Source organism: Anas platyrhynchos, chromosome W, assembly GCF_047663525.1.
Source record: "Anas platyrhynchos isolate ZD024472 breed Pekin duck chromosome W, IASCAAS_PekinDuck_T2T, whole genome shotgun sequence".
NCBI classification, from domain to species: domain Eukaryota; kingdom Metazoa; phylum Chordata; class Aves; order Anseriformes; family Anatidae; genus Anas; species Anas platyrhynchos.
The window spans coordinates 10678980-10704206 of NC_092620.1; the positions used below are offsets into that span (position 1 = coordinate 10678980).

General features: G+C 40.9%; 1 protein-coding gene across 4 annotated transcripts in view; it reads left to right on the forward strand.

Annotated features, from left to right (window-relative positions):
* LOC101795426 (zinc finger protein 131) overlaps positions 1-24799 on the forward strand; it is a 73681-nt gene extending 48882 nt beyond the window's left edge. For 3 of the 4 annotated variants that reach the window (XM_072030469.1, XM_038169477.2, XM_038169476.2), the window contains exons 2-7: positions 1618-1756; positions 3340-3441; positions 3735-3879; positions 9951-10639; positions 15010-15140; positions 22606-24799. In XM_072030469.1, the coding sequence (XP_071886570.1) occupies positions 1618-1756; positions 3340-3441; positions 3735-3879; positions 9951-10639; positions 15010-15140; positions 22606-23223 (1824 nt within the window). In that variant the 3' untranslated portion in view covers positions 23224-24799. Of the gene's footprint in view, positions 1-1617; positions 1757-3339; positions 3442-3734; positions 3880-9950; positions 10640-15009; positions 15141-22605 lie in introns of those variants that run through there. The other variant, XM_072030471.1, reaches the window with a different exon arrangement.
* Positions 24800-25227: the final 428 nt, after the last annotated feature.

Consider the following 25227-nt stretch of genomic DNA (forward strand, 5'->3'; position numbering starts at 1 on the left):
CCTTTAAGAGCCTGATATGTATTTCAGCATCCACTTGGCAAAGCACCGTTAGTAGCAGGTAGAACTAGACTTTCATAAGCAGTTGTTTTTTTCCTTTCCCTTTTCATGGGACAGTTTTTCTGAGATGCAAGGAAGAGTGTTTTTTGTCAAATTTGTGTTTTAATCACAATTTTCCTTACTTGATATATTAGTCATAAGAAAATTTTTGCCTTCATCATAACCAGGTCATTCTTTTCCTCTCTGTTTCTGTCAAACACCATATACCAGTATGTGCATTTGTTGGAAGTAAGGTAGAATTCATGTAGTACACATGGTGGCATCAGCTCAGATGTAGTTAATACATGTCAAGACAGGTTTATACTCAGGACTTTCCAATTCCAATCACACACAAAAATCTGTACCAGGAGTCAGGGAGCAAGAGGTGGTTCTGCATAAGCAGCAGACTAACATCTACATCTCCTCCATGGGCACAGTTTTACTTAACCTCTTCAGGTCTGAGAACTTCTGCAACTCCCACCCCTAGCTATTTTTATTATATTAGTAAGGGAGGAAGGGCCATCAAATTACAAATCAAATTACTAAAGTGTAGTAACACTTTAAATCCCTGGCAGCTTCTATGTATTCAGAAGCTGAACAGTACTGCCTTATTACATCCTGTGAGAAATATCTCAATAATTTTCTCAGACAGGGTCTTCTGTGAAGCGAATTTATTCCCAATTGCAATAGTGGGCGTCCTGCAAACAGGAGTGCACAGTAAAAGTATATCATAACCTTATATTCCCTATTACCTGATGCTTAATTCCTCCCCCATTTCTTCATTGGCTGAGTACTACAGGTTCACAAACTACTCAATGCTTTTCTATACCATATATGTACAATTTTATTTGACCAACCTTTAATTTCTCCTTTTCCCCTTTTTTCCCCCCTTCTTCTCTCGTGATTAGAGAGCCCATGATTTTTGTTTTTACTGTTTTTGCAGTGCTCGTCCTGTTTTTCTTAGCTATCCTCCTTATTTTGGAACAATGAGACCTTCTGCTATCCCCTTATCTGCTTAACATTGCCCTTTGTTATGATTGCACAATTACTTTTAAATATACATGGTTAGTTTTCTACTGCAAAAACACAACTTTGATTCTCACAGTCCTTAATTAAACATCTTGTGTTCGCTAGATACAAAATGTGAGTTAAATAAGGAAATGTTAAGAACTGTTCTTCCACTAAGTGGATTGGTAGAATTGTAGGAAGTGACTGCATAAAGATTTTGATGTTATGCTGATGAGATGCTGTTAAATAGTTAGATGTGCAGATGTTACATCCCTACTTTATTTACTTTGAGGCAGGTGGGTCCTTGCTAAATCTGTAGAATAAAGAAATACACAGTTTGACTGTTCTTTGATGTGTACATATAGAAGGCCATACTCATACTTCATTAACCCTGATGTTTCCTACCTGTTAGCTGAAATAAGATAAACCAGTTACCATGACATTTTGGTGCTTCTATTGTTTTTTATAGTCCCTGAGAAGTGCCATTTAATTTGTGTTTGTATGCTAACTTGACTGTGCATAGTGTTTACTGAACGACTCAGTATTCTTTCTTTGCTAATGCATCTTTCCCAGACTACTACTTTGGCCATGGAAGCTGAAGAAATGATGGAATGTATCCAGGAATTCCCAGAACACTATAAAGTTATTTTGGATAGACTGAATGAACAACGTGAGCAGGACCAGTTCACAGACATCACTCTGATTGTGGATGGTATGTATAGGCCTGTGGACCAGTTGGTATACAGAGAATTCTGAAAGCTGTGCTGGGAAGATGGTGGGTTTGTCATGGGTCAGCTGTCAAACTGGGCTGCTAACAAGTTCTTTATTCTGTACTGGTCTATGAGTTGCTTGCAGATTTTCTTTTAAAGTCTTGGGATAAACAGTCTCCAGTAGTGATTAATAATTGTGCTTCTGCTTTTCTGAACAAGTGGCTAAATATTTTCAGATAGTATACCACTTTGTAACTGCTATACTTATTTAATGTTATCTAAGTATTTCCAAAATGCTGCAAAAAATGTTTTTCTCTAACTTAACCTGTTTGCATGCAGAGAACTTGTATACATATTATTTAAAAAGCAAAAGCTTGCTTCTGTAGTATCTGCTTACTATTCTTAATACATAGTTAAAACAAGGTAGAAGAACTCACTTTTCTTTTTCTGTGTTCTAGAGATATAAGTATTAGTTTAAAAGGAAGACAGAGATAAGTGCTTATTATCCCATTAGAAAAGGGGGTGTATCCCATTAGAAAAGGGGGGGTGTCTGATTGCTTAAGATTGCTTCTTATCCCAAATGTGTCTTAGAATGAATGAGCACTTCAAGGAAGACAGGCAGTGTCCAGTAGGACAGACTTAGCTAAAGGAATACCACCTGACCCTTGAAAGGATAGCAATAACTCATTTGAAGTAAAAGAGTTGTATAGAGTCTGGATTAGAAAAAAGGAAACAAATGAAGAAAAGACTGTTCTGGAATTGCCATAGTTTCTCTGACAGTGCTCGCACAAAACTTAGCGTGAATGTTTCTATCCTGTGGAGACTTATGAATGTTCATGCCTGTGCCAAGGAGAAGGCAACAGAGTTATGGGGAATACAAAGCCTGGAAAACAGGAAGAGCAGAGCAGAACTGCTTTTGTTCTGCTGGGATGTTTATGCTAGCTGAAGTGGTGATAAAATAGATCAGTCTGTAAGAGTGGCAAAAAGCACAGCTAACTTGGATAAAACCTGGCAGTTGAGTTCAAGACATACAGGAAAAAAGTTCATGCAAAGATTTGCCATGATTTAAATATCTGAAAAGAGGAACACTCTGAAGTGAATGAGTTCTTTAGCTGATTGAGTTGCAGAGGAAATCTACATACAGTACCATTCCCAGGAAAGACCTTAATTCATGAACATTCAGAGATTCTGGGAGTTGGCAAATAGCTTCCTTCCTTTCAGTACTTAACTGTCTGCCCCTTTAGAATTTCAAAACCTTAATATGTTACCGCTTCTTGTGCAATTTGAGCCTTCTACTTTGATAGTTGATACTCATTGGGTCTAAGGAAATTTTAGTAGTCTAATTGTCAGTTCCAGACATTCTTCCTGGGAGTTCAGCAAGGTAAGTGATGTCAGCAAGGGTCTGTATGAGAATGAGATAAGCTAGCTGCAGTAGCATCCCATGTTACAGGGAGACATTAAGTGAATGTATGGTGCTAGAGTAGATTTGTAGACTGGGTTTTACAGCTGTTTTGTGTATTGTCACTTATTCTGCAGTATAAGTAAGAAAAGTGTTCTCCTAAACAAAATTTTTTTCTGTCTGCAGGTCACCATTTCAAAGCTCATAAGGCTGTTCTTGCTGCTTGTAGCCAGTTCTTCTACAAATTCTTCCAAGATTTCACTCAGGAGCCCTTAGTGGAGATTGAAGGTAGTATGATTGATGCAGTTAAAAAATCAAAAAAAAAAAAAAGAGAGAGAGAGTTGTATATCAAAGCTTGAAATGAATGTGATATCCTTGGTACAGGCTGATATGCATGCTTGGTCATACCAGATAATTTTTTATGTCTCAGCTCTTGAATTGTTCTGAGGCAGCTGTTGCTACTGGAAAAAGCTTCCCTTGAAATAAAAACAAAAAGAAAAATGTCAGTTTTGAATTAAGCCTTTTAGAAGGGAGAGTGTGAGGTTCTGAGGTGCTAACTTGCTTTCCTTGCTTATAAACAGGTGTAAGTAATATGGCATTTCGTCACCTAATAGAGTTCACCTATACAGCAAAACTAATGGTCCAAGGTGAGGAGGAAGCAAATGATGTTTGGAAAGCAGCTGAGTATTTACAGATGTTAGAAGCAATCAAAGCACTTGAAATCAGGTAAACACATAAGCCTCTTTTTCTTCCCAGCACTTAAATATAGCCTTAAGAATCCTTTTAACAGAGCTGGCTGCAAGTATTTTGCAGTGTTGTTCCTTATCCTGGAACCTCCTGAACTTGTGGGGGGCTGTATAATTCTGATCCATATCTTATAGTAGAAGAGTATAAAGGCTAAAAAGAAATAAAAAGGAATGTCGCATTCTTTGAGCTGGAACTTGGTGGCAAGTGACATGGCTGGTAAACACCAAAAATTCATAGCCCTATAATGTCTGTGGTAACTAATACCAGGTCTGTGCTATCTGACTGCCCATACCTGATTGAGAGCTGGATGTACAGGTGACAGTGTGCCTTAGGTAATTAGACCACATTAACAAGTATGGGCTAGTATTTGATTTCATGCAGCTTTATGCTGCTTCTGAGAGAATAGGCAGTGATTTTGAAGCTTCCTGGTAGAAAATACAAAATATCAAACTTCTTGAGTAAATCATATCATAGAAGGGACCTTAAAGGTCATCTGGTTCCAACCCCCCTGCCATAGGCAGGGATGCCACCCGCTAGATCAGGTTTGCCAGGGCCCCATCCAGCCTGGCCTTGAACACCACCAGGGATGGGGGATCCACAGCCTCTCTGGGCAACCTGTTCCAGTGCCTCACCACCTTCTGAGTAAAGAACTTCTTCCTAACATCCGATCTAAATCTCCCCTCTTTTAGTTTAAAATCATTCCCCCTTGTTCTATCATTATCTACACAAGTAAAGAGTCCCTCTCCATCTGTTTTAAAAGTCCCCTTTAAGTACTGAAAGGCCACAATGAGGTCTCCCCAGAGCCTTATCTTCTCCAGGCTGAACATCCCCAGCTCTCTCAGCTCTCTCTTCATAGGAGAGGTGTTCCAGCCCTCTCATCATCTTTGTGGCTCTCCTCTGGACCTGTTCTAACAGGTCCACATCCTTCTTGTGCTGGGGGCCCCAGACTTGGACACAGTACTCCAAGTGGGGCCTCAAAAGGGTGGAGTAGAGGGGGACAATCACCCCCCTTGACCTACTGGCCATGCCTCTCTTGATGCAGCCCAGGATGCGGTTGGCCTTCTGGGCTGCAAGCGCACACTGCTGGCTCGTGTCGAGTTTCTCATCCACCAGAACCCCCAAATCCCTCCGCAGGGCTGCTCTCAAGGAGTTCTTCCAGTCTGTACTCATGCCTGAGATTGCTCCAATCTAGGTGCAGCACTTTGCATTTGGACTTGTTGAACCTCATTTTGGTTCATGTGGGCCAACTTCTCAAGCTTGTCCAGGTCCCTTTGTACAGCATCCCTTCCTTCTGTTATATCAACTGCACCACTCATCCTGGTGTCATCTGCAAACTTGCTGAGGGTGCACTCAGTCTCATCATCTGCATCACTGTTGAAGATATTGAAAAGCACCAGTCCCAAGACAGACTCCTGAGGGACACCGCTCATCACCAGCTTCCACCTGGACATAGAACCATTGACCACTGCTCTCTGGGTGCGTCCATCAAGCCACTTCCTTATCCACCAAATGGTCCACCCTTCAAATCCATCTCTCTCCACTGTAGAAATCAGGATGCCATGTGGGACAGTGTCAAAAGCCTTACATAAGTCCCGGTAGATGACATCAGTCGGTCTTGCCTTGTCAACTGAAATATAATTGTTATAACAAGTTTTATACTGAATTAGTACATAATCAGATGTTGCTATGGCACCTTTTATCCAGTACCTGTAACTGTGCGCCATCACAGAACTCCAACCTGAGAAAAGTAGGTGCTATTCCCATCATGCTTTTTTTTTTTTTTCTTGCCCTTCTTTCCCTTTTACTTTCACAGAGTGCTGTTATGTTATCATTCCTTCTGTGTTCTCCTCTGTTCTTTCATCATGAAGCAGAGGGATGGGCAATAAATGTCTCCTGGTCTTATGGTTATCCTTGCTTTCTCTTCTAGACCTACTGGCCTTTGCATCAAGGCTAAGATTCCTCTTTATCTTCCCATAAATGTGTTAGCCAAGGGGAGTGGCATTGGCCCAGAGTTCTCCTAGTAGTCCATTAGCATTTTGTTTTAAAAAATAAGAGGAAAAAAAAAAAACAAACCTCCATGACATGATATGGGAAACTTGGTTTTCAACATCAGTGTTGATTTTTTTGGTTTTTGAATTAACTTATTCTGTGCTTATTCTGGGGATTGGCAATTGAGCTGAAAATGGGTATTTTTTCCTTAATAGGAGAGGTGGAATTGTGCATTTCTGGTCTTACCCTCCAACAACACCAACACATCTCTTTTTGACATTAAGATTAAGCGTGGTAGAATCAAAATAACTCTCTTTTTTTCCCCCAGATTTGATTTAAAAAAAAAAAAAAAAAAAAGCAGACCTTTGGAGTCTGCTTGAGAAATTGAAAAGAAACTTAAAACTGAAAAAGTGTGTTCTAATTGGTATTGCTTTGAGTTGGTATGTACCAACTGTAGAGCTGTTGAAACAAGGTTCGGATCAATCCATCAAGCTAAACTGTCCAGTCTGCAATTAATTATTCCACATTACTACGTAATGTTATGTAGTTTATTGGTTATCTACGTCTAGTAAACATTGTATTTCCTTGTAACGTAAGAATTAAATGTTTTGCTTAACAGATGCATGCAAGCCAGTATATGCTTAATTATTTCCATTGTTCATAGACTGCAAAGGTTGTGGGGGGGGGGATTATTTTGTTTGTTTGTTGTTGTTTTGGTAGAAAAACAAACTTGAGTATCACTGTCAGTCTCTTCCACAGTAGAAAGGGGGGGGATTGCAATACAGTGTCTTGGTCTAAACTCTGACTGAAAAGGATAAGCTTCAGAACCCAGCTGAAGTAGAAATGATAATTGAACTAACCATTTTGGTTTAACCCAGCAGGTATCTGAGTATCACACAGCTATTTGCTCGCTCCCCAGCAGTGGGATGGGGGGGAGAAGCAAGGGAAAATAATGTTGATAAATTATGATAAAGGAATATACAAAGCAAGTGATGCTCAATGCAATTGTTTGCCATCTGCTGACTGATGCCTAGCCAGACCCCAAGCAGGGGTCTTAGCTGTGCCCCTCCCAGCTTCTTGTGTACCCCAAGTCTCCTCCTTGGCAGGGTAATAGGAGAAGCTGAGAAGTTCTTGGCTTAGTTGTTGCAGAGCAGTGCTTAAGCTAAACATCTGTGTGTTATCAGCATTATTCTCATCCTAAATCTAAAACACAGCACCACACCAGTGTCGTGGTTCCACTCGAGTGGGCAGCCGAGCTCCACCACAGCCGCTCTCTCACTCCCCCTCCTCAAAGAGGAATGGGGAGAAAATATGATGAATAGGGCTCAAGGGTTGAGATAAGGACAAGAAAATCACGTAATAATTATTGTAACGGGCAAAACAGACTCAGCATAAGGAGATAGTAAGATTTATTGCTTATTACTAACGAGCTAGAGAAGTGAGAAACAAAGGAAAGAAACCAAAAGCACCTTCTCCCCCCATCCACCCTCTTCCACCTCCTCCCCCTCGAGCGGTGCAGGGGAATGGGGGTTATGGTCAGTCTACAGCACTTCTTCTCTGCTGCTCCTTCTCGGTCACTCTCGTCCCCTGTGCTGTGGGGTCCCACCCATGGGATACAGTCCTTGATGAACTGATCCAGCGTGGGCTTCCCACAGGCAGCAGCTCTTCCAGAGCTGCTCCAGATATGGGTCCGTACCACGGGGTCCATCCCTCAGGAGAAAACTGCTCCAACCTGGCTCCCCTACGGGCAGCAGCTCCTGCCAGGTCACCTGCTCCTGCGTGGTCTCCTCTCCACGGGCTACAGGTCTGGCACGGAATCTGTTCTGGAAGGGGTCTTCCACAGGCGGCAGCCTCCGTCGGTGCAGGGCCACCTGCTCCACTGTGGTCTCCTCCACGGGCTGCAGCATGGAACCCTGCTCCCCCGTGGTACTCCATGGGCTGCAGGGGGACATCCTGCTTCACCATGGTCCTCACCACAGGCTGCAGGGGACTTTGACTCCGGCGCCTGGAGCACCTCTCCCCCTCCTTCTACACTGACCTTGGCACCTGCAAGGCTGTTTCTCACTCTCCCAGCTGCTGTGTGACGCAGCTTTTTTTTCCCTGTCTTAAATATGCTCTCACAGAGGTGAAAAACAACATCGCTTATTGGCTCAGCTCTGGAAAACAATGGGGCCGTTCATAAACATGGGGCAGTTTCTAGATCCTTCTCACAGAAACCACCCCTATGGCTCCCTGCTACCAAAACCTTGCCACGTAAACCCACTACAACCAGTTACTAGGAAGAAAATGAAATCCCGGCCAAAACCAGGGCACTAATCTCTTGTATAATGTATCCAAGAGTTGGACATTACTACCTAGACTAGAAAGAAAACAACCAGCTGTTATTCCTTAAAATGCAGTTGTATGGTGTGTATCCTTATACAAAGCTTCACACGTGAACCACACAGTGTGCTCAAGAATATTAGTCTCCTCTTTCCTGAGCAGTTGATTCTTTTGGTATATAATTCTGGAGCTACTTGTGGTAATGTGCAAAGTAACTTGACACTTTCTAGACAGAAATACAGGGTATACGAAACAGCAAGTTTAACTGTTTTATCTTCCTATGGATATTGTAAGGTGTAATTTGATAAGCTGTATCCTGCATTAGGTCATTAGCCACATATTTCTGGCATTTGACATATAAATACTTGAAGCCATATTTGCCTATTACTAGATGACCCAGAAGTGATAGGGACTAGATTACGTGAAATGATTCATCAGGCTGCAGAGGAAAGTAAAAGCATACTCTCCTCAGTCTGATTTGAGGGGAAGATCATCTGCCCATTTTTGAAACTGAATACTGAAATGTAAGTGCTGTGGATAGTCTTGAGGGTCTCACTTGAAAGCACTGGCTCGCTCAGCTCTGCCTATCCCTGACATCTTGGAGGAAGAGGGTTGTGTGTGCCTGGTGCAGAGGCAAAAGGAACAGAGCTGGAGGAAACATAGGAAAGATTTTTGGTAGAAAAGCAAACTTGAGTATTGCTGTCAGGCTCTTCTCCAAAGTATAAGGGGGAGGAATTGTAATACAGTGCCTCAGTCTAAGTCTTAATCTTATTTTTGAGTTGGAACTCCACCCTTTGGGTAAATCTTTTTCCCAAGTACAGAATTTCACAAGTTTCTTAGATAAACCTATACCATTAGCCCAAACTGGTCTTATTGATGTGTTTTGTGTCATTCAAGCAAGAGTGTTGTGGTTTAATGCTGGCAGGCAGATAAGTACCATACAGCTGCTTTTTTGCTCTCCCCAGGTAGGATGGGGGAGAGAACTGGGAAGGTAAAAGTGGAAGAACTTATAGGTTGAGATAAGACAGCTTACTAAGTAAAGCAAAAGCCACACACACAAGCAAAACAAGGAATTCATTTGTTACTTCCCATTGGCAGGCAGGTGTTCAGACGCTTCCAGGAAAACAGAGCTCATCGGCTTCTTGGGAAGACAAATGCCATCACTTCAACTACAACCCCCTCCCCCCCTTCCTCCTTTGTTTCAGCTCTTATTACTGAGCATGATGTCATATGGTATAGAATATCTATTTTGTCAATCTGGGTCAGCTGTCCTTGCTGTGTCCCCTCTGCCATTCTGGTGCACCCCAGTCTTCTTGCTAGCAGGGCAGCATAAGAAGCAGAAAAGTCCTTGGCTCTGTGTAAGCACTGCTCTTCAACAACTAAAAATATTGGTGTGTTATCACCACTATTTTTATCGGAAATCCAAAACACAGCATTGTGTGAGCCTCTATGGAGAAAATTAACTCCATCCCAGCCAAAATCATGACACAGCACTTTAAAACACTTCAGTAACCTTATGTAAAAGGCTATACAGCTTTAACCTTGCTATTTTACAGCTCTAAGGAGTATCAGTTAAGGACAGATTAGCTTCTGAAATGCACACAGGATATGTGGTCATTCATTATTCAATTTCTTTGAGAAATACCTAGAAAATGTTTAATGCAGAAACTCACTATCAGGCAGGAATTATTACGTAAGTGCTTGTGGATTTTAACCATGTTTATGCAAATGCTTTACAGGAACAAAGAAAATTCATCACCCTTAGAATCAAATCAAATACAAGGTAAAGATAAAGTGAAAAAGAGGAAGATAGCTGAGACCTCTAATGTTATAACAGAAACACTGCCATCTGCAGAATCGGAGCCTATTGAAATTGAGGTTGAGATTGCTGAAGGGACAATTGAAATGGAAGATGATAGCGTCAAGACACTTGAAGAAGTAGCTTTTGCAGAGCAATCCATAAAGTGCATACAGACAACGGGTACATCAGATGAATCTGCTTTGGCTCTTTTGGCAGATATTACCAGCAAGTATCGTCAGGGAGAACGAAAATGCCAGATCCAAGAAGAAGGTGACAGTGCAACTGATCCCTTATGCAAACAGGTAGAAGGTATTGAAATTGTGGAACTTCAGCTATCACACATGAACAATTTATTCCACTGTGAGAAATGTAACTGTTCATTTAAATTGTTTTACCATTTTAAAGAACACATGAAAACACATTCTACTGAGAGTTACAAGTGTGACATATGCAATAAAAGGTACCTACGAGAGAGTGCTTTGAAACAGCACCTCACCTGTTACCACGTTGATGAAGGTGGTGCCAGCAAGAAGCAAAGACCTGGCAAAAAAATACATATATGCCAGTACTGTGAAAAACAGTTTGACCACTTTGGACATTTTAAAGAGCACCTCCGGAAGCACACAGGTAAGAGTACTACTATAGGCATGTACATGTGGCTTTGAATCTAGCACTTTGAATTTCTGCATGTTTTGGGGAAGTAGAGAATATGCTGAAGAGAACACGCAAGTCCCAAATGCTAGAAATACTTGGCTTCTAGTTACAACTAAAATCATAGAATCTTGGTGTTGATTCTATGCTGATTTTTTTTCCCATTGATATAAACTGTGAGGAATCGATTTTTTTTTTTTTTTTAAAGTGGTTAAAAATAGGCACCTAAAACCAGAAAATCCTAATGAAGCTTCTCTCAAGTGTGTTAAACTTTTTTTTTTTTTTTTTTTAATACTTTGTAAGGCATGTTTACTTCTTAAAAAGTGCCAAACTGAGTAGCTACTTTTATTTTCGCAGCTGTGATTTTGTCAGGGTGAAATACCACCCCTATCCTTGCTCTTAACATCTCATCTCATGATTTGATTTTGTTTGTTAACTAACACAACAAAGTATTTCTATTGACTATAGTAGACTTTTGTTATCCAGTTTTCATAAAGGCAGATTTTACAATAGCATCTTCTGAGTACAAAATTACTTGTGCTCCTTTCTTATAATGTGGGAGGTTAACATGCTACTTCATCTCATTGAAATGTCTTTACTGTCTGTACAGATACTTAGTGTTATATAGATAACTCTTTGAATGTAAAATATATGGTCCTGATCCTTCCATATGTTTTTATTTAATATGTCAGTCATGAGTCATCAGTAAGAATTTAATGGAGGGTAGCATCCCTCTTCTTTCTCAGCTTGTTGTTGAAGTCTTTTATTTGAACTTCTTTGCATCTGTGTATGGGACTCCTGATTATTGATACATGACGCTGTATCCAGTCTAATCCCAGTAGCCCCTTAAAAGTTGCATTTGTAAAAAGTCTTTGGCAAATCCTTATTCCCTATAAAGTAGGAAGTGTTTCTTCAATATAGCTAAGTCAACTACGAGCTACGTAATGAAAGCGTTTTCAGAGAAAAGTTTATGGCAGATTAACAGAGTAAACCAAATATCACCATATGGTGGTGGTGGTTTGTTGTGACAAAGAACTTTGGGGACCAAGCAACTTAGCATATCACAAACAATGTATAGTACTTTATCAATATTTATTGATACAAATATAACACATGGAATGTAATTACTTTTAGTTTAGCATTTTGAAAGCCTTAAGCTTAAAATCAGACCTGATACTACCATTTCACTGTGGTCTAAGATCAGTGGAAAAAATCCTGTTGAGCCCAAAGACTTTCTGAACTCTGATTTCTGTATAGCATTGGTTGAATACTAAAATGAAAAATGAAGAGTCCATGAAGAAAACTTCCTACAAACTATCTCATCCTGCTGTTGTTTAATCACAGCACCAGCAATGACATTCAAGTAACAAGTGCAGAAGAAATAGACACCTTATTAATTTTGGTAATTCTTCTTGATGTAGGAGTTTGATATCAGCAAAAGCTGTTCTCTTGTTTCAAGAAAATAAATTAGGAAGGGTAACCTTGGAGCTTCTTTCTCACACACTTCTACAGTGCCTTAAGAATCCTCTGAATCTCTTAAGAAACCATAAAAAAAAAAAACAACTCAAAATTGTCTTGCATGTCATGTGCCCATGAACATACTAACAAAGTCATCTCCAGAATTTATAAACAGGAAGATTTTTTTGCATGTTGTAATGATTCTTTATTTACTGCATGAGAATCAATGTGAATTTGCTTGCCAATTGTAGGTAACTCACAGGACAGAAATTCTGCCAGGTTTAATGTATATCCTTTGAAGTCAATAGCTCTAATTTGTCTTGCACAAGAAGAGCAATTTCCTCATACAGAAGTTAATCTTAGAAGGAAGCTATTGCTCTCGATATGCTTGTCTAATCCTGGTATTTTGGAAAGCCTATATCCCCTAGCAGAAAGAGACACTGGACAGCTTTGATTTCCTCTGATTTTACTGGGAATTTTGACTTCTAAATATTTCTCAAATTTATTTATTTATTTTAACTTTTATGGAGCATGAGTTTGCTCACATGAGTGAAGATGGAAGTGAGGGAGTTTTGATGTGCTCCAAGCAGCTAAACGTCTGAAAACTCTGTAAGTGAAGTGATTTGTATACAGATTATACAAACTTGTTAGGAAAAAAATAAGGGCTTTGCTATTGTGTGGTAAATCTAAAATATGTTTTTACAGGAAGTGTACTTTAACATCTTCCATAGTTGTGAATAAGTGGACTCTGAATACCTTGAATAAATAATTGCAAAGAGTTTGTTTGATAAATGCCTACCTTTGGGGTACTTGTGGGGGGAAAAAATAAAAAGCTGGGTTTATTCTTTCTTTCTAAACACAAATAATGACGTGGTAGCTTTATAGTTAGGGATGTATTCCTTGGTATTTCTTACACATTAGGCAAATAAAAATCAGTGTTGTTAGACATTTCTTTGGGTTAACAATATTTATTTTGGACCATCTCCTTCCTGTGGCTATAGGATTACAAAGGGACCAGCACAATATCAGACTGTCTTCTCTCAGAATTTCTGTCCTGTGAGTTACTCACAATTGGTGAGGGAAATCTCATTCTTCTTCATACAGTGAAAAAAAGATCAACACTAGATCCAGTCAAAAACCTCCCTCTTTAGAATATCTCAATTAGATGAGGTTAAACTTGCAGCTGAATCATACTCAGGAGAAGAGAAACAGGCTGTCATCTTTAGTAGAGGCGTTCAGCCCCCTGCTCACATTGCCAGTGCCTCTCTCAAGGTAACGGCGGCCTGGCATGCCGTGCATGCATTCTGTCACCCTTGTGAGATGTACAACTTGGGTCACAGTGCTGATTTGTGCTGTGCAAGAAGTCACGTGAGTTCTTTTGGCCCTTGGATATTGCTAGCATTATCATTAAATTGTCACTTTCAGTTACTTTTGTCAGAATCTGTTGAAGATTACTGAAGAATTTCAGTAAGAATAGAATAAATCTGTCCCTTACTGTGTGGTGGCTTACTCCAAGTAACTATTTAAATATGGCCTAAATCACAGGGCAGGTGAAGTTCTGCGGTGTGAGTTTTGTGCTGTTTTATCTTCTTGGCTTGCCATTGTATGTGGTTGCTCATGCAAAGTCTGTAATTTTTGACATTAGAGACTGGTGGCAGTTCAGTATCCTCTGTATTACCTTACAACAGTCTCTATAAACATAGCCTTCTGTAATCATTAAGGGGAATATTCATACCATTTAACTTTTTTTGATAGCCTTTAGGTGTGTAAGCCAGAATTATAGGCTACTTGTGGATTTCTGTTGAAAAGCTAGTTGGGTGTTTCTGAAAATATAGGTTTATTGGCTTTCCATCCCAGTTCGTAACTACCATCTTCCTAAAAATGTAGGCTTTTAAATTTTATCTAGCTAGAATATATTCTTATATTATTCACTGAAATAATCCTTATTTGGAATTCATCCTCTTTTGGAATTCATTAAGCAGTTTGTTTCAGTAGTTACATTGATGCCAGTACCTTCACAGATTAATTATCAGATTTTCAGAAGAAACATACTGTTCCTAATTTTTTGTACTTTAATTTCTTTGAATTTCATTGTGTATGTATGTGATTAAATTAGTAAACAGACACCAGTTGTACTTGGCTACTACTTCATGACAGTAATAACAATATACTACCTCGGATGAAAAAAAGAAAACAGGACCTATTTTCAGCCTTCCCTGCTGTTGTCCTTAGCTGGCTTCCCAGTGGAAAATGTTCTTCTTTTTGGTACTACGTTTGAAAGAAAGTGACTAAATAGAAAGATTTTTTTATCTTGCTTGTGCCCATCTATGTCCTTCTGTGCTTTTTCTTTGCATGTTTTTAAAATGCTGATGAATTGTTACTTCATGGTCAGCAGGTCATTCTGTGCCAGCTTCTTTGTCTGGAGCTCAATTTCAGCTCTTGAGCATGAGCTGTTTTTGTTCTTAAAAATAAAACTGTATTTTTTTTTAATACTTTCTGTAATGTGTAACTTTGTATAATTTCTAATGTTGAGTCTTTAAGTATAAATATTATCAGGTGAAAAGACTATATAGCTGCTATTTCATTAAGATATTTTGACAGGATAGCAATCTAACTTCCATAAAAAAAATGAATGTACTTTAAACAGCACTAGCAATTATATTAGATTGTCATTGTCTGATTGAGAATTATGACTCCCCATTAGTTTTTTTACCTTTTAGTTACATAAATAAAGATTGCATGCAATGTCTTTTTCTTCTGTAGAATATTTGTTGGCCAAGTTTTTACAGCATATCTATCAATCTATGCAAAATGGAGAGAGGACAAAGGAAGAGCTGACAGAAAACCATTTTTTTTATACACTTAAACCCCTGTGTTTGTCTTGATAGGTGAAAAACCATTTGAATGTCCAAACTGCCACGAACGTTTTGCTAGGAATAGCACACTCAAATGTCACTTGACAGCCTGTCAGTCTGGAGCTGGAGCTAAAAAGGGAAGAAAGAAGCTATATGAATGTCAGGTGGGTAATGGAAGTTGCAGTCTGAGGTTAGATACCTCCTTCCTGTGTTGAGGGAATGAATACTACACAGGAAAGACAATAAGAGTGGGCTCATATCTCCAAGAACTACTATTAGTAAAATAAATATAAGGATCACATTCAACCACAACATGCAGATAAATTATTTTGTCCAAGTAGTTCCATTTAAAACATGGAATTACTGATATGGATCTTCATAATACTTTCTGCTTCCTTTTCATGATGCACTGACCTAGGCCTTTCCCGCTTGTGAGCATGCTTCACTAAAGTCCAAATTACGAAGTACTATTTTATTTTCCTATTTTGTTATTCTTCTGTTTGATACCCAATATATTGACTTGATCTATAAAGTCTTTCTATCTTATGATGACAATCCATATCTTTTAAGCAAATATAAATGCTGTAGATAGACATAAGAAGTACTTGGTCACTATATGTAACTGAGGTTCAAAAAGCTGTTCAGAAGAAAGTTACTTAACTTTTAAGAATCAGCTTTTAAAAGCTAGATAATATGAGAACTAAGGTTGGCTGTAGCATTTTTTTTTTATTTGCCATTTTGCTGCTTCAGTTCTGCAACAGTCTCAAATACACTTCTCTCTCCACCCCCCACCCAACAAGGCTCTCATCCTATTCAGTTGACAGATAAGCTGTGGTTTGAAGTTAATTTGGCTTGTGTAGTGAAGAAAACTGCTGGACATTGGTTTTATTTGTTTCAAAAGAGAACATTTTTTATTCACAGAAAGCGAATACTGCAGATGAATGATTAGCAACACGCAATTAATTCACACTTTAATTAGAAGTTTCACTGATTCTGTTGCATCATTTAGTTTTTATGCTAGTCTAAAGTTAATTTCTGTGATCATACCTATGTTTTAAAGATGTTTGTTTTGAGCATGAGAACTGCTGTTAACACAAAGTTATATCTAGTAGCATCAGACTGAATATACTGTTTTGTCTTTGCAACCCTTTGGTTTAATTGCATTGTGTCATAGCTCTTTCTTTCTAAATTGATACCATGTTCTCTTACAGATGTTGTAAATGTAGATTAGTGTTACTTCAGCCCGCAGCAGCAGCAGTAATTCCTGGATATTTTTTTCTTGATTTTTTTTTTTTTTTTATCTTTAGAACTAAATTTGAATAGTATTCAATAAATAAAATCTTGGCTCACTGCAGAACGAGGAGAAAACAAAATTGTACTTGCTTGATGAGCACTTCTGTTGCTTTTCAGTGTATGTCTTGAGGACTGAACTAGGCTACATGTGACAAGAGCGGTAATTATGTGCTTGGACATTATTAATAGTTATTACCTTTATATATGACTAAGTAATTTTGTGTGTTTATTTATAAGGTTAATATTTTAAACGCTTGTACAACATCTTTCTAAAGCATGAGTCTGGGCAGAAGGAAGCCTGGCACTAGCATCATAAACCTGTTTTTAACAGACTTCAACAGTAAAATGGGGATATTCAGATCCATTACATGACCTGTTCCTTGAGTTAATTCCTGTCAGTTACTCCATCATCCTTATGTGTTGTTGTCAAAAATTAAGAGGAGATGGAACACTGTTTCAAAAATGCTTGCTGACAGTGAAGGAGTGTTGAAACATGTTCTTTGCTTCTTTCTGCAACTGAGAACAGTTCTGTTGAAAAAGACTCCTGAGTCTGTTTCTTTACTCCAAGTACGACTTTATCCCACTCTTCTCTCTCTGGCACCTTGTTTCTGCAGTGTTTCTGTGTATTATTTTCAGGCTACTCACCTCAGTCAGTGCCAGCTGAAGGGAAGAAATGAAAGTGTGCTCAAGTGCTTTGTGAAAATAGTGCCTCTGCAGCCTAGGCAGTACTTCTAGGTGGAGAAGACTTAAAGGGATGGAGTTTTTAAGAGATTTTTATCTACTGAGATTTTTTTTAATAGCCGAATAGGAGAGTTTACTCTAGCTGGTTAAACCTCACATTGCTGTGAACAAAATAAAGATGATGAGGGAAAGGGGGCTAGTGGTACTACATCTAGAACTTCAGTAACAGGACAATTTGTATCATACTTTCATCATGCAATATTATTACACAAATACAGTTTTCTGCTCAAAATTCTAGTAACAGATGTTTATTGGGGCATGCTTCTGTATGTGAATTTCACATAAGGTTGAAATAAGAAAAATTTCAAAATCTGTACTAAACTCATAAATTCAGTAAGTATCCTGTTTATGTATAAATAGAAGGGCTACAAAGCTGGTGAAGGGCTTGGAACACACATCCTATGAGGAGTGGCTGAGAGAATGGGGGTTGTTTAGTCTGGAGAAGAGGAGACTCAGGGGAGACCTTATTGTTCTCTACAACTACCTGAAAGGCAGTTGTGGGGAGCTGGGGGTTGGTCTCTTCTCACAGGTAATTAGTGATACTAGTGATAGAACTAGAGGGAATGGCCTCAAGTTGTTCTAGGGGAGGTTTAGGTTGAAAATTCTGAGACATTTCTTTTCAGAAAGAGTGGTCAGGCATTGGAACGGGTTGCCCAGGGAGGTGTTGGCATCACTGTCCCTGAGGTGTTCAAGGAAAGGTTGGACCTGGTGCTTAGGGACATAGTTTAGTGGGTGACATTGGTGGTAGGGTGATGGTTGGACCAGATGATCTTGAAGGTTTCTTCCAACCTTAATGATTCTATGAAATGGCACTATTTCTTAAATAGTAATAATAGACGCTCTGTTCATCTGAATCATAGACTGGTTTGGGTTGGAAGGGACCTTAAAGGTCATCTAATTCCATAGGCAGGGACACCTCCCACTAGACCAGGTTGCTCAACGCCCCATCCAACCTGGTCTTGCCTCATCCCTGGAAGAGTTCATCCACAGCTTCTCTGGGCAACCAGTTCCAGTGCCTCACCAACCTCATAGTAAAGAATTTCCTCCTAATGTCCGATCTAAATCTACCCTCTTTTAGTTTAAAACCATTAACCCTTGTCCTATTGCTACACTGCCTTTTAAAGAGACCCTCCCCAGCTTTCTTGTAGGCTCCCTTTAGGTACTGGAAGGTTACTATAAGGTCTCCCTGGAGCCTTCTCTTCTCCAGGCTGAACAACCCCAACTCCCTCAGCCTGTCTTCGTAGAAGAAATGTTCCAGACCTCTGATCAACCTTATGTTGGGGGGCCCCAGAGTTGAATGTAGTACTCCAGGTGGGGTCTCATGAGAGCAGAGTAGAGGGGGAGAATTACCTCCCTCATCCTGCTGATCATGGTTCTTTTGACACAGCCCAGGATGCGGTTCACTTTCTGGGCTGCAAGCTCACATTGCTGATTCATGTTGAGCTTCTCTTTAATTAACACCCCCAAGTCCTTCTCCTCAGAGCTGCTCTCAGTCCATTCTCCCCTCAGCCTGTATTTGTGCTTGGGATTGCCCTAACCCAGATGCAGGACCTTGTACTTGGCCTTTTTGAACTTCGTGAGGTTTGCACAGGCCCCCCTCTCAAGCCTGTCCAGGTACCTCTGCATGGCATTCCTTCCCTCCAGCCTGTCTACTGCACATGACACCACAGAGCTTGGTGTCATCAACCAACGTGCTGAGGGTGCACTCAATCCCACTGTCCATGTCAGTGTCAAAGATGGTAAGGAGCACTGGCCCCAATATTGACCCCTAAGGAACACTGCTCTTTACTGATCTCCACTTGGATGTCGAGCAGTTGATCACAACTCTTTGAGCGTGACCATTCAGCCAATTCCTTATCCACTGAGTGGCCTATTCACATCAAATCTACGTCTCTCCAATTTGAGAGAAGGATATCAAGTGGGATGGTGTCAAATGCTTTGCACAAGTCCAGGTAGGTGATGTCAGTTGCTCTTCCCCTATACACCAACACTGTAACCCCATCGTAGAAAGCCACCAGATTTGTCAGGTGTGATCTGCCCTTACTGAACTTATGTTAGCCATCACTGATAACCTTATTTTCCATGCTTTAGCATAGTTCCCAGGAGTATCTGCTCCATAATCTTGCTAGGCACAGAGGTGAGACTGACTGGCCCGTAGTTCCCTGGGTCTTCCTTTTTTCTCTTTTTAAAAATGTGAGTTATGTTTCCCCTCTTCCATTAAGTGGGAACTTGACCGGACTGCCATAATTTCTCAAATATGATGGACAGTAGCTTAGTACCTTTTGAGAGAGGTCATTCTCCACCTCTATCTGCTGGTCACGCATCTTTTCATAGAATCACTTAGGTTGGAAAAAACTTCCAAGATCATGAAGTCCAACCATTAATGTAGCACTGCCAATACTACCACTAAACCATGTCCCTAAGCACCACATCTACGTGTCTTTTAAATACCTCCAGGGGTGGTGACTCAACTTCCCTGGACAGACTGTTTCAATGCCTCACACCCCTTTCGGTGAAGAAATTTTTCCTAATATCCAACCTAAACCTCCACTGGCACAACTTAAGGCCATTTGCTCTTCTCCTGTTGCTTGTTGCTTAGGAGAAGAGACCAACCCCCACCCTGCTATAACCTCCTTTGAGGTAGTTATAGAGACATCTCCCTGAGCCTCCTTTTCTCTAGGCTAAATAACCCCAGTTTCCTTGCCTGCTCCTCATAAAACTTGTTCTCTAGACCCTTCACCAGCTTTGTTAACATTCTATGGACAAACTATAGCACCTCAATGTCCTTATAGTGAGGGGCCCAAAACTGAACGCAGTATATTAAGGTGTGTGCTCATTAGAGGTTTTCACAGAATCAGAGAATTGAAAGGGTTGGAAGGGACCTCGAAAGATCATCAGGTCCAACCCCCTTGCCAAACAGGTTCCTTGGAGCAGGCAGCCTAGGTAGGTGTCCAGATGGGCCTTAAATATCTCCAGAGAAGGAGACTCCACGACATCCTTGGGCAGCCTGTTCCAGTGCTCTGTCACCCTCACCATGAAGAAGTTCTTTCGCGTGTTGGTGCAGAACTTCCTGTGCTCTATCTTGTGACCATTACTCCTTGTGCTGTCCCTGCAAACCACTGAAAAGAGGTTGGCCAAATCCCTCTGTCTCCCACACCTCAGGTATTTATACACATTGATGAGATCCCTTCTCAGTCTACCTTTTTCCAGGCTGAACAGACCCAGGTCTCTCAGCCTTTCCTCATAAGGAAGATGCTCCAGGCCCTGTATCGTCTTTGTGGTCCTCCGCTGGACTCTTTCCAGGAGATCCCTGTCTTTCTTGTACCGGGGAGCCCAGAACTGGACACAGTACTCCAGGTGAGGCCTGACCTCAGGCCAGAGTAGAGGGGGAGGATCACCTCCCTTGACCTGCTGGCCACATTCCTTTTAATGCATGCCAGGATGCCATTGGCCCTCTTGGCCATGAGGGCACACTGCTGGCTCATGGTCAACTTGTCGTCCACCAGGACCCCCAGGTCCTTCTCCTCAGAGCTCCTCTCCAGCAGGTCGTCCCCCGGCCTGAACTGATACATGTGGTTGTTCCTTCCGCGGTGCAGGACTCTACACTTGCTCTTATTAAACCTCATTTGGTTTCTTCCTGCCCAGCTCTCCAGCCTGTCCAGGTCTTGCTGAAAGGCAGTACAGCCTTCTGGCTCCCAGCTTTGTGTCATCAGCGTACTTGCTGAGGGCAGACACTATTCCCTCATCAAGGCTGTCAATAAAGATGTTGAACAAGACTGGACACAACACTGACCCCTGGGGAACACTGCTAGTCACAGGTCTCCAGCCAGATTCTGCGCCGCCGATCGCCACCCTCTGAGCTCAGCCAATCAGCCAGTTCTCAACCCACCTTACTGTCCACTCCTCTATCCCACACTTTCTCAGCTTTTCTATCAGGATGTCATGGGAGACAGTATCGAAAGCCTTGCTAAAGTCAAGGTAGACGACATCCACTGGTCTCCCCTCATCTACCCAGCTGGTGATGCCATCATAGAAGGCAACGAGGTTGGTCGAGCACGACTTCCCCTTCCCTTCCATGCTGACTACTCCTCATAACCTTCTTCTCTTCCAATTGCTTGGAGATGGCATCCAGAACGAGCTGTTCCAACACCTTTCCAGGGACAGAGGTGAGACTGACTGGCCTGTAGTTTCCTGGATCCTCCTTCTTGCCCTTCTTAAAGACCGGAGTGGCATTGGCTATCCTCCAATTATCAGGCATCTCTCCTGTTCTCCAGGACCTTTCAAAGACGATAGAGAGCGGTTTGGCGATCACCTCTGCCAACTCCCTTAGCACACGTGGATGCATCCCATCGGGACCCATGGATTTGTGTGCGTTGAGCCCACTCAGACGCTCCCGAACCACTCCCTCATCAACCAGGGGGGAGACCTCCATTTCCCAGACTCTTTCTCCTCCCTCCAGGGTCCAGGAGTCCTGGGGGGGGGGGGGGGTCCTTGAAGCAAAGACTGAAGCAAAGAAGGCATTTAGTATCTCCGCCTTCTCAGCGTCTCCCATTACCAGGACACCCCCCTCGTTCAGCAAGGGACCCACATTATCCCTAGTCTTCCTTTTACTGCTTACATACTTAAAAAAAAACCCTTCTTATTATCTTTTATCTCTTTTGCAAGCCTCATCTCTAGGTGGGCTTTAGCCTTCCTTGTCGCGTCCCTGCAGGCCCTGACAACACTTCTATACTCCTCCCAAGAGGACAGGCCCTTTTTCCACATTTCATAGACCGTCCTCTTCCTTTTGATCTTATTGATGAGCTCCTTGCTCATCCATGCGGGTTTCCTGCCCCCCTTCCCCGATTTCCTACTCTTAGTGATGCACCGATCCTGAGCTTGGAAGAAATGCTGTTTAAATGTAGCCCAGCTCTCACATGCACCCTTGCCTTCTAGCAACCTAGCCCATGAGATACTCCCAAGCAGGTCCCGGAAGAGGTCAAAGTTGTCTCTCCGAAAGTCCAGGGTTGCAATCCTGCTTTTAGCCTTACTTCTTCCACCAAGTTCCATCTTGAACTCCACCACCTCATAGTCACTGCATCCCAAGCTGCCCCCGACCTTCACATCCCTAACAAGCCCATCCCTGTTGGTAAGGACAAGTTCAAGGAGCACCCCCCTCCCCGTCGGCTCTTCCACCACCAGCGTCAGAAAATTGTCTTCAGTGCATTGTAGGAACCGTTTGGCCTGTGCATGCCTGGCCGAGTTGCTTGTTTTGATGCAACCCAGGATATGGTTGACTTTCTGGGCTGCAAGCCCATGTTGCCAGCTCATGTTGAGTTTTTCATCCATCAACGCCCCCAAGTTCCCACAGGGCTGCTCTCTATCCACCCATCACCCAGCCTGTATTCATGTTTAGGATTACCCCAATCCAAGTGCAGGACACTGCACTGACTTCTGAGCTTTTACCTGTAACATGTTTGTTTTGTTGTTGGTGTTTTGTTTTTTTTAATTTAAGTGGCAAGAAGCTACACTATGTGAAGCCGTGGTCTTAAATAGACACTATGCTTTGTCATGTTTCTGTTGGCACTGTTTAACATACTGTATCTTTTGTTTCAGGTTTGTAACAGCATGTTTAACAGTTGGGATCAATTTAAAGATCACTTGGTAACACACACTGGTGACAAACCCAACCACTGTACCTTATGTGATTTGTGGTTTATGCAAGGCAGTGAGCTTAGAAGGCATCTCAAAGACATGCATGATATTTCAGAACAACTAGTGACAGAAGAGGTTCTTCCAGTGGAAGCTGTGGATATTGAACCAGTAACATCAATGACTATAATAGAACAGGTGGAGCAAGTCCACGTCCTACCAGTAATTCAGGTACAAGTGGATCCTGCACAGGTAACTGTGGAACAGATGCACCAGGATCTCATACAGGACAATCGAGTGAAAGGCATGCAGATGGATGAACTGCAAGAACAGGTGCAAATTAGTTATTTGGAAGTTGAGCACATTCAGACTGAACAAGGTGCTGAAGTTCATGCGGAGGAGTTGCATGTTGAGCATGTAAATCAAATACAGATGGAAGAAGTACGGGCTGAACTTATAGATGGAACAAACCTTGAACAAGTAGAATATGAAAGTGTTGATCAAGGAGAAGCAGAAAAAAGGAAATCCAGTCACATAGATGATGTAGATAAGGAAGATCATGAACAAGCTGAAGACAATTAGTGGACACTGAATGAAAAGGTGGATGACTAGGACAATCAACCACACTGTGCAGGTTTACAAATGAAATGCCAAATTATATTTGTTAACTTTTACATTGGCTTTTGAACCATCAGTGGTCATCTTTCCGATGTTATTTCCTTAGAAATACGGACAAGTGGACCAAAGTTAGTTTTCTTTGTGTACAACTAAATTTCTCTCATATGTGAAAAATAACTCACTCATGTAATAACACAGAGCAAAATACCATAGAGATGGACGGCTTTGTGAAGATTTTGATAATCCTCACAAATTATTGTTATATCATCCTTGGGTATATGTAAGAGTAACCTCTTTTCTTCTTGCCATAGAAGCAAACTCTTGTTATAGATTTGCAGAGTGTCTGTGGCAGAAGAATTAGTAAAATCTGGTGGGTTCTAATATAAATGACCAATGGGGTACCTGTGAGTTTTCTGGGTGGGCTGTTTGCCATCCAACTGCAGTGTTGTATCTAACAGCAGTCCCTGCATTTCTTTAATCTGAGAAGCTTTATATCAAGCTGGAACTTCTGAACTTTCAGTATGGGAGAAAACCATTTTTGCTGGAGCACAAAAATCCTGTGCCTTTTCAACACTGACTGGTTAAATTTCCACAAAGGTCCTAGTGTGTTCAAGAACCTAGTTCAGTAAAAGGCAATGTAAGTAATGTCATAATACTTTATATTTTTGCTTAAAGTTAATTGTCAACTACTGATTTTTTTTTGCATTAAATTTAGAATGAGGCAGGTTGAGGGAGGAAACATTCCATATGGAGGCAATAGGACATTCTAAAAGGAACACATTAAAATAGGAAAAGCTCAGTAGAATCTGTGCTAAACATGAGCTGGAAGAAAGCTATCAGCATACTCTTTTATAAATCTTCATTTTTGAAAATGAATGTGTTTAAACAAATTGAGAAGACTCATTTCTATGGTATCAGGTTCCTGTTTTTTTGAAATTAAATTCTGACACTTGACAAAAAAGATGACACGCTAAAAATAGAAGTAAAAGTATGAGTGCTAAACTGTGGATTAAAAGTAGGAGTAAATATTTTAATCAATATTAAACAATAAAGCAATACCAACCATGAAATGTTCATTATTTGCTTCATCCAATAAACTAGGAACAATTGAGTGACTGGCAATTACAGTGCCAGATCCCAGTGTTAAGAGTCAATCTCATTTTAATGAGATAAATAGTTCATTACTGTGGTTTGTTTAGAAAATATTGGTCTGGCTCTGTTTTCAGCCATGCTAAGGACTTCTAATTCTCAATTATTACCTTGAGATTAGAGTCATTCCATACTTATGAAAAACTTTCTTTTCAAAGCCTTAACTGAAGGGAGGAATTCTTGCAAGGAAGTTCCCTAATGCACTTAGTAATCCTGTAGATCTTAGTTAAAATCAAGCTTTTCTATTCAGTCTTCTCCTAAGGTAGAAATATTTCCTCAAATCTGTGCTTCTATTTAGTCTCATTCAAAACAATTCTTGTGTTTCATCTTACCCTTTGAGAAATTGTTGCAAAACAAACATGGATCTCAATTAAAATTTTTAACAATGTGATTAATGTAACTTGCATTCTTTTTTAATGACGTGTTGTGTTTCCTGAGATTCAAGTAGTATGTGATGTAATTCTGTGCTAAGGGAAGAATGTGGCCCAATGTTAATCATGCAAGTGAAAGTTGGTAATTGTATTTATAGTTGGCTTTTGATAAGAAGCCCAGTTTTTGATAACATGCAGGGAACATATTATCTCTGCCTTTACTGGAGAAAGGAGAAGGATGCTGACTGTATTGCTCCTCCTCTACACAGGATGAAAGCAGTCTCAGATCCTAACTGTGATTTGTACCCATAGAGTTCCTTTCCCAGGTGTTGAGCAAGGCAGAGTTTGCCTTTCAGTGCCTGTCTGTGTGAGTGGAGGCTATGCTGGGTTAAGGGTTTGGGTTCAACATGGGGGAAGGCCTTAGGGACAGGGTGAAAGGCTTTCTTCA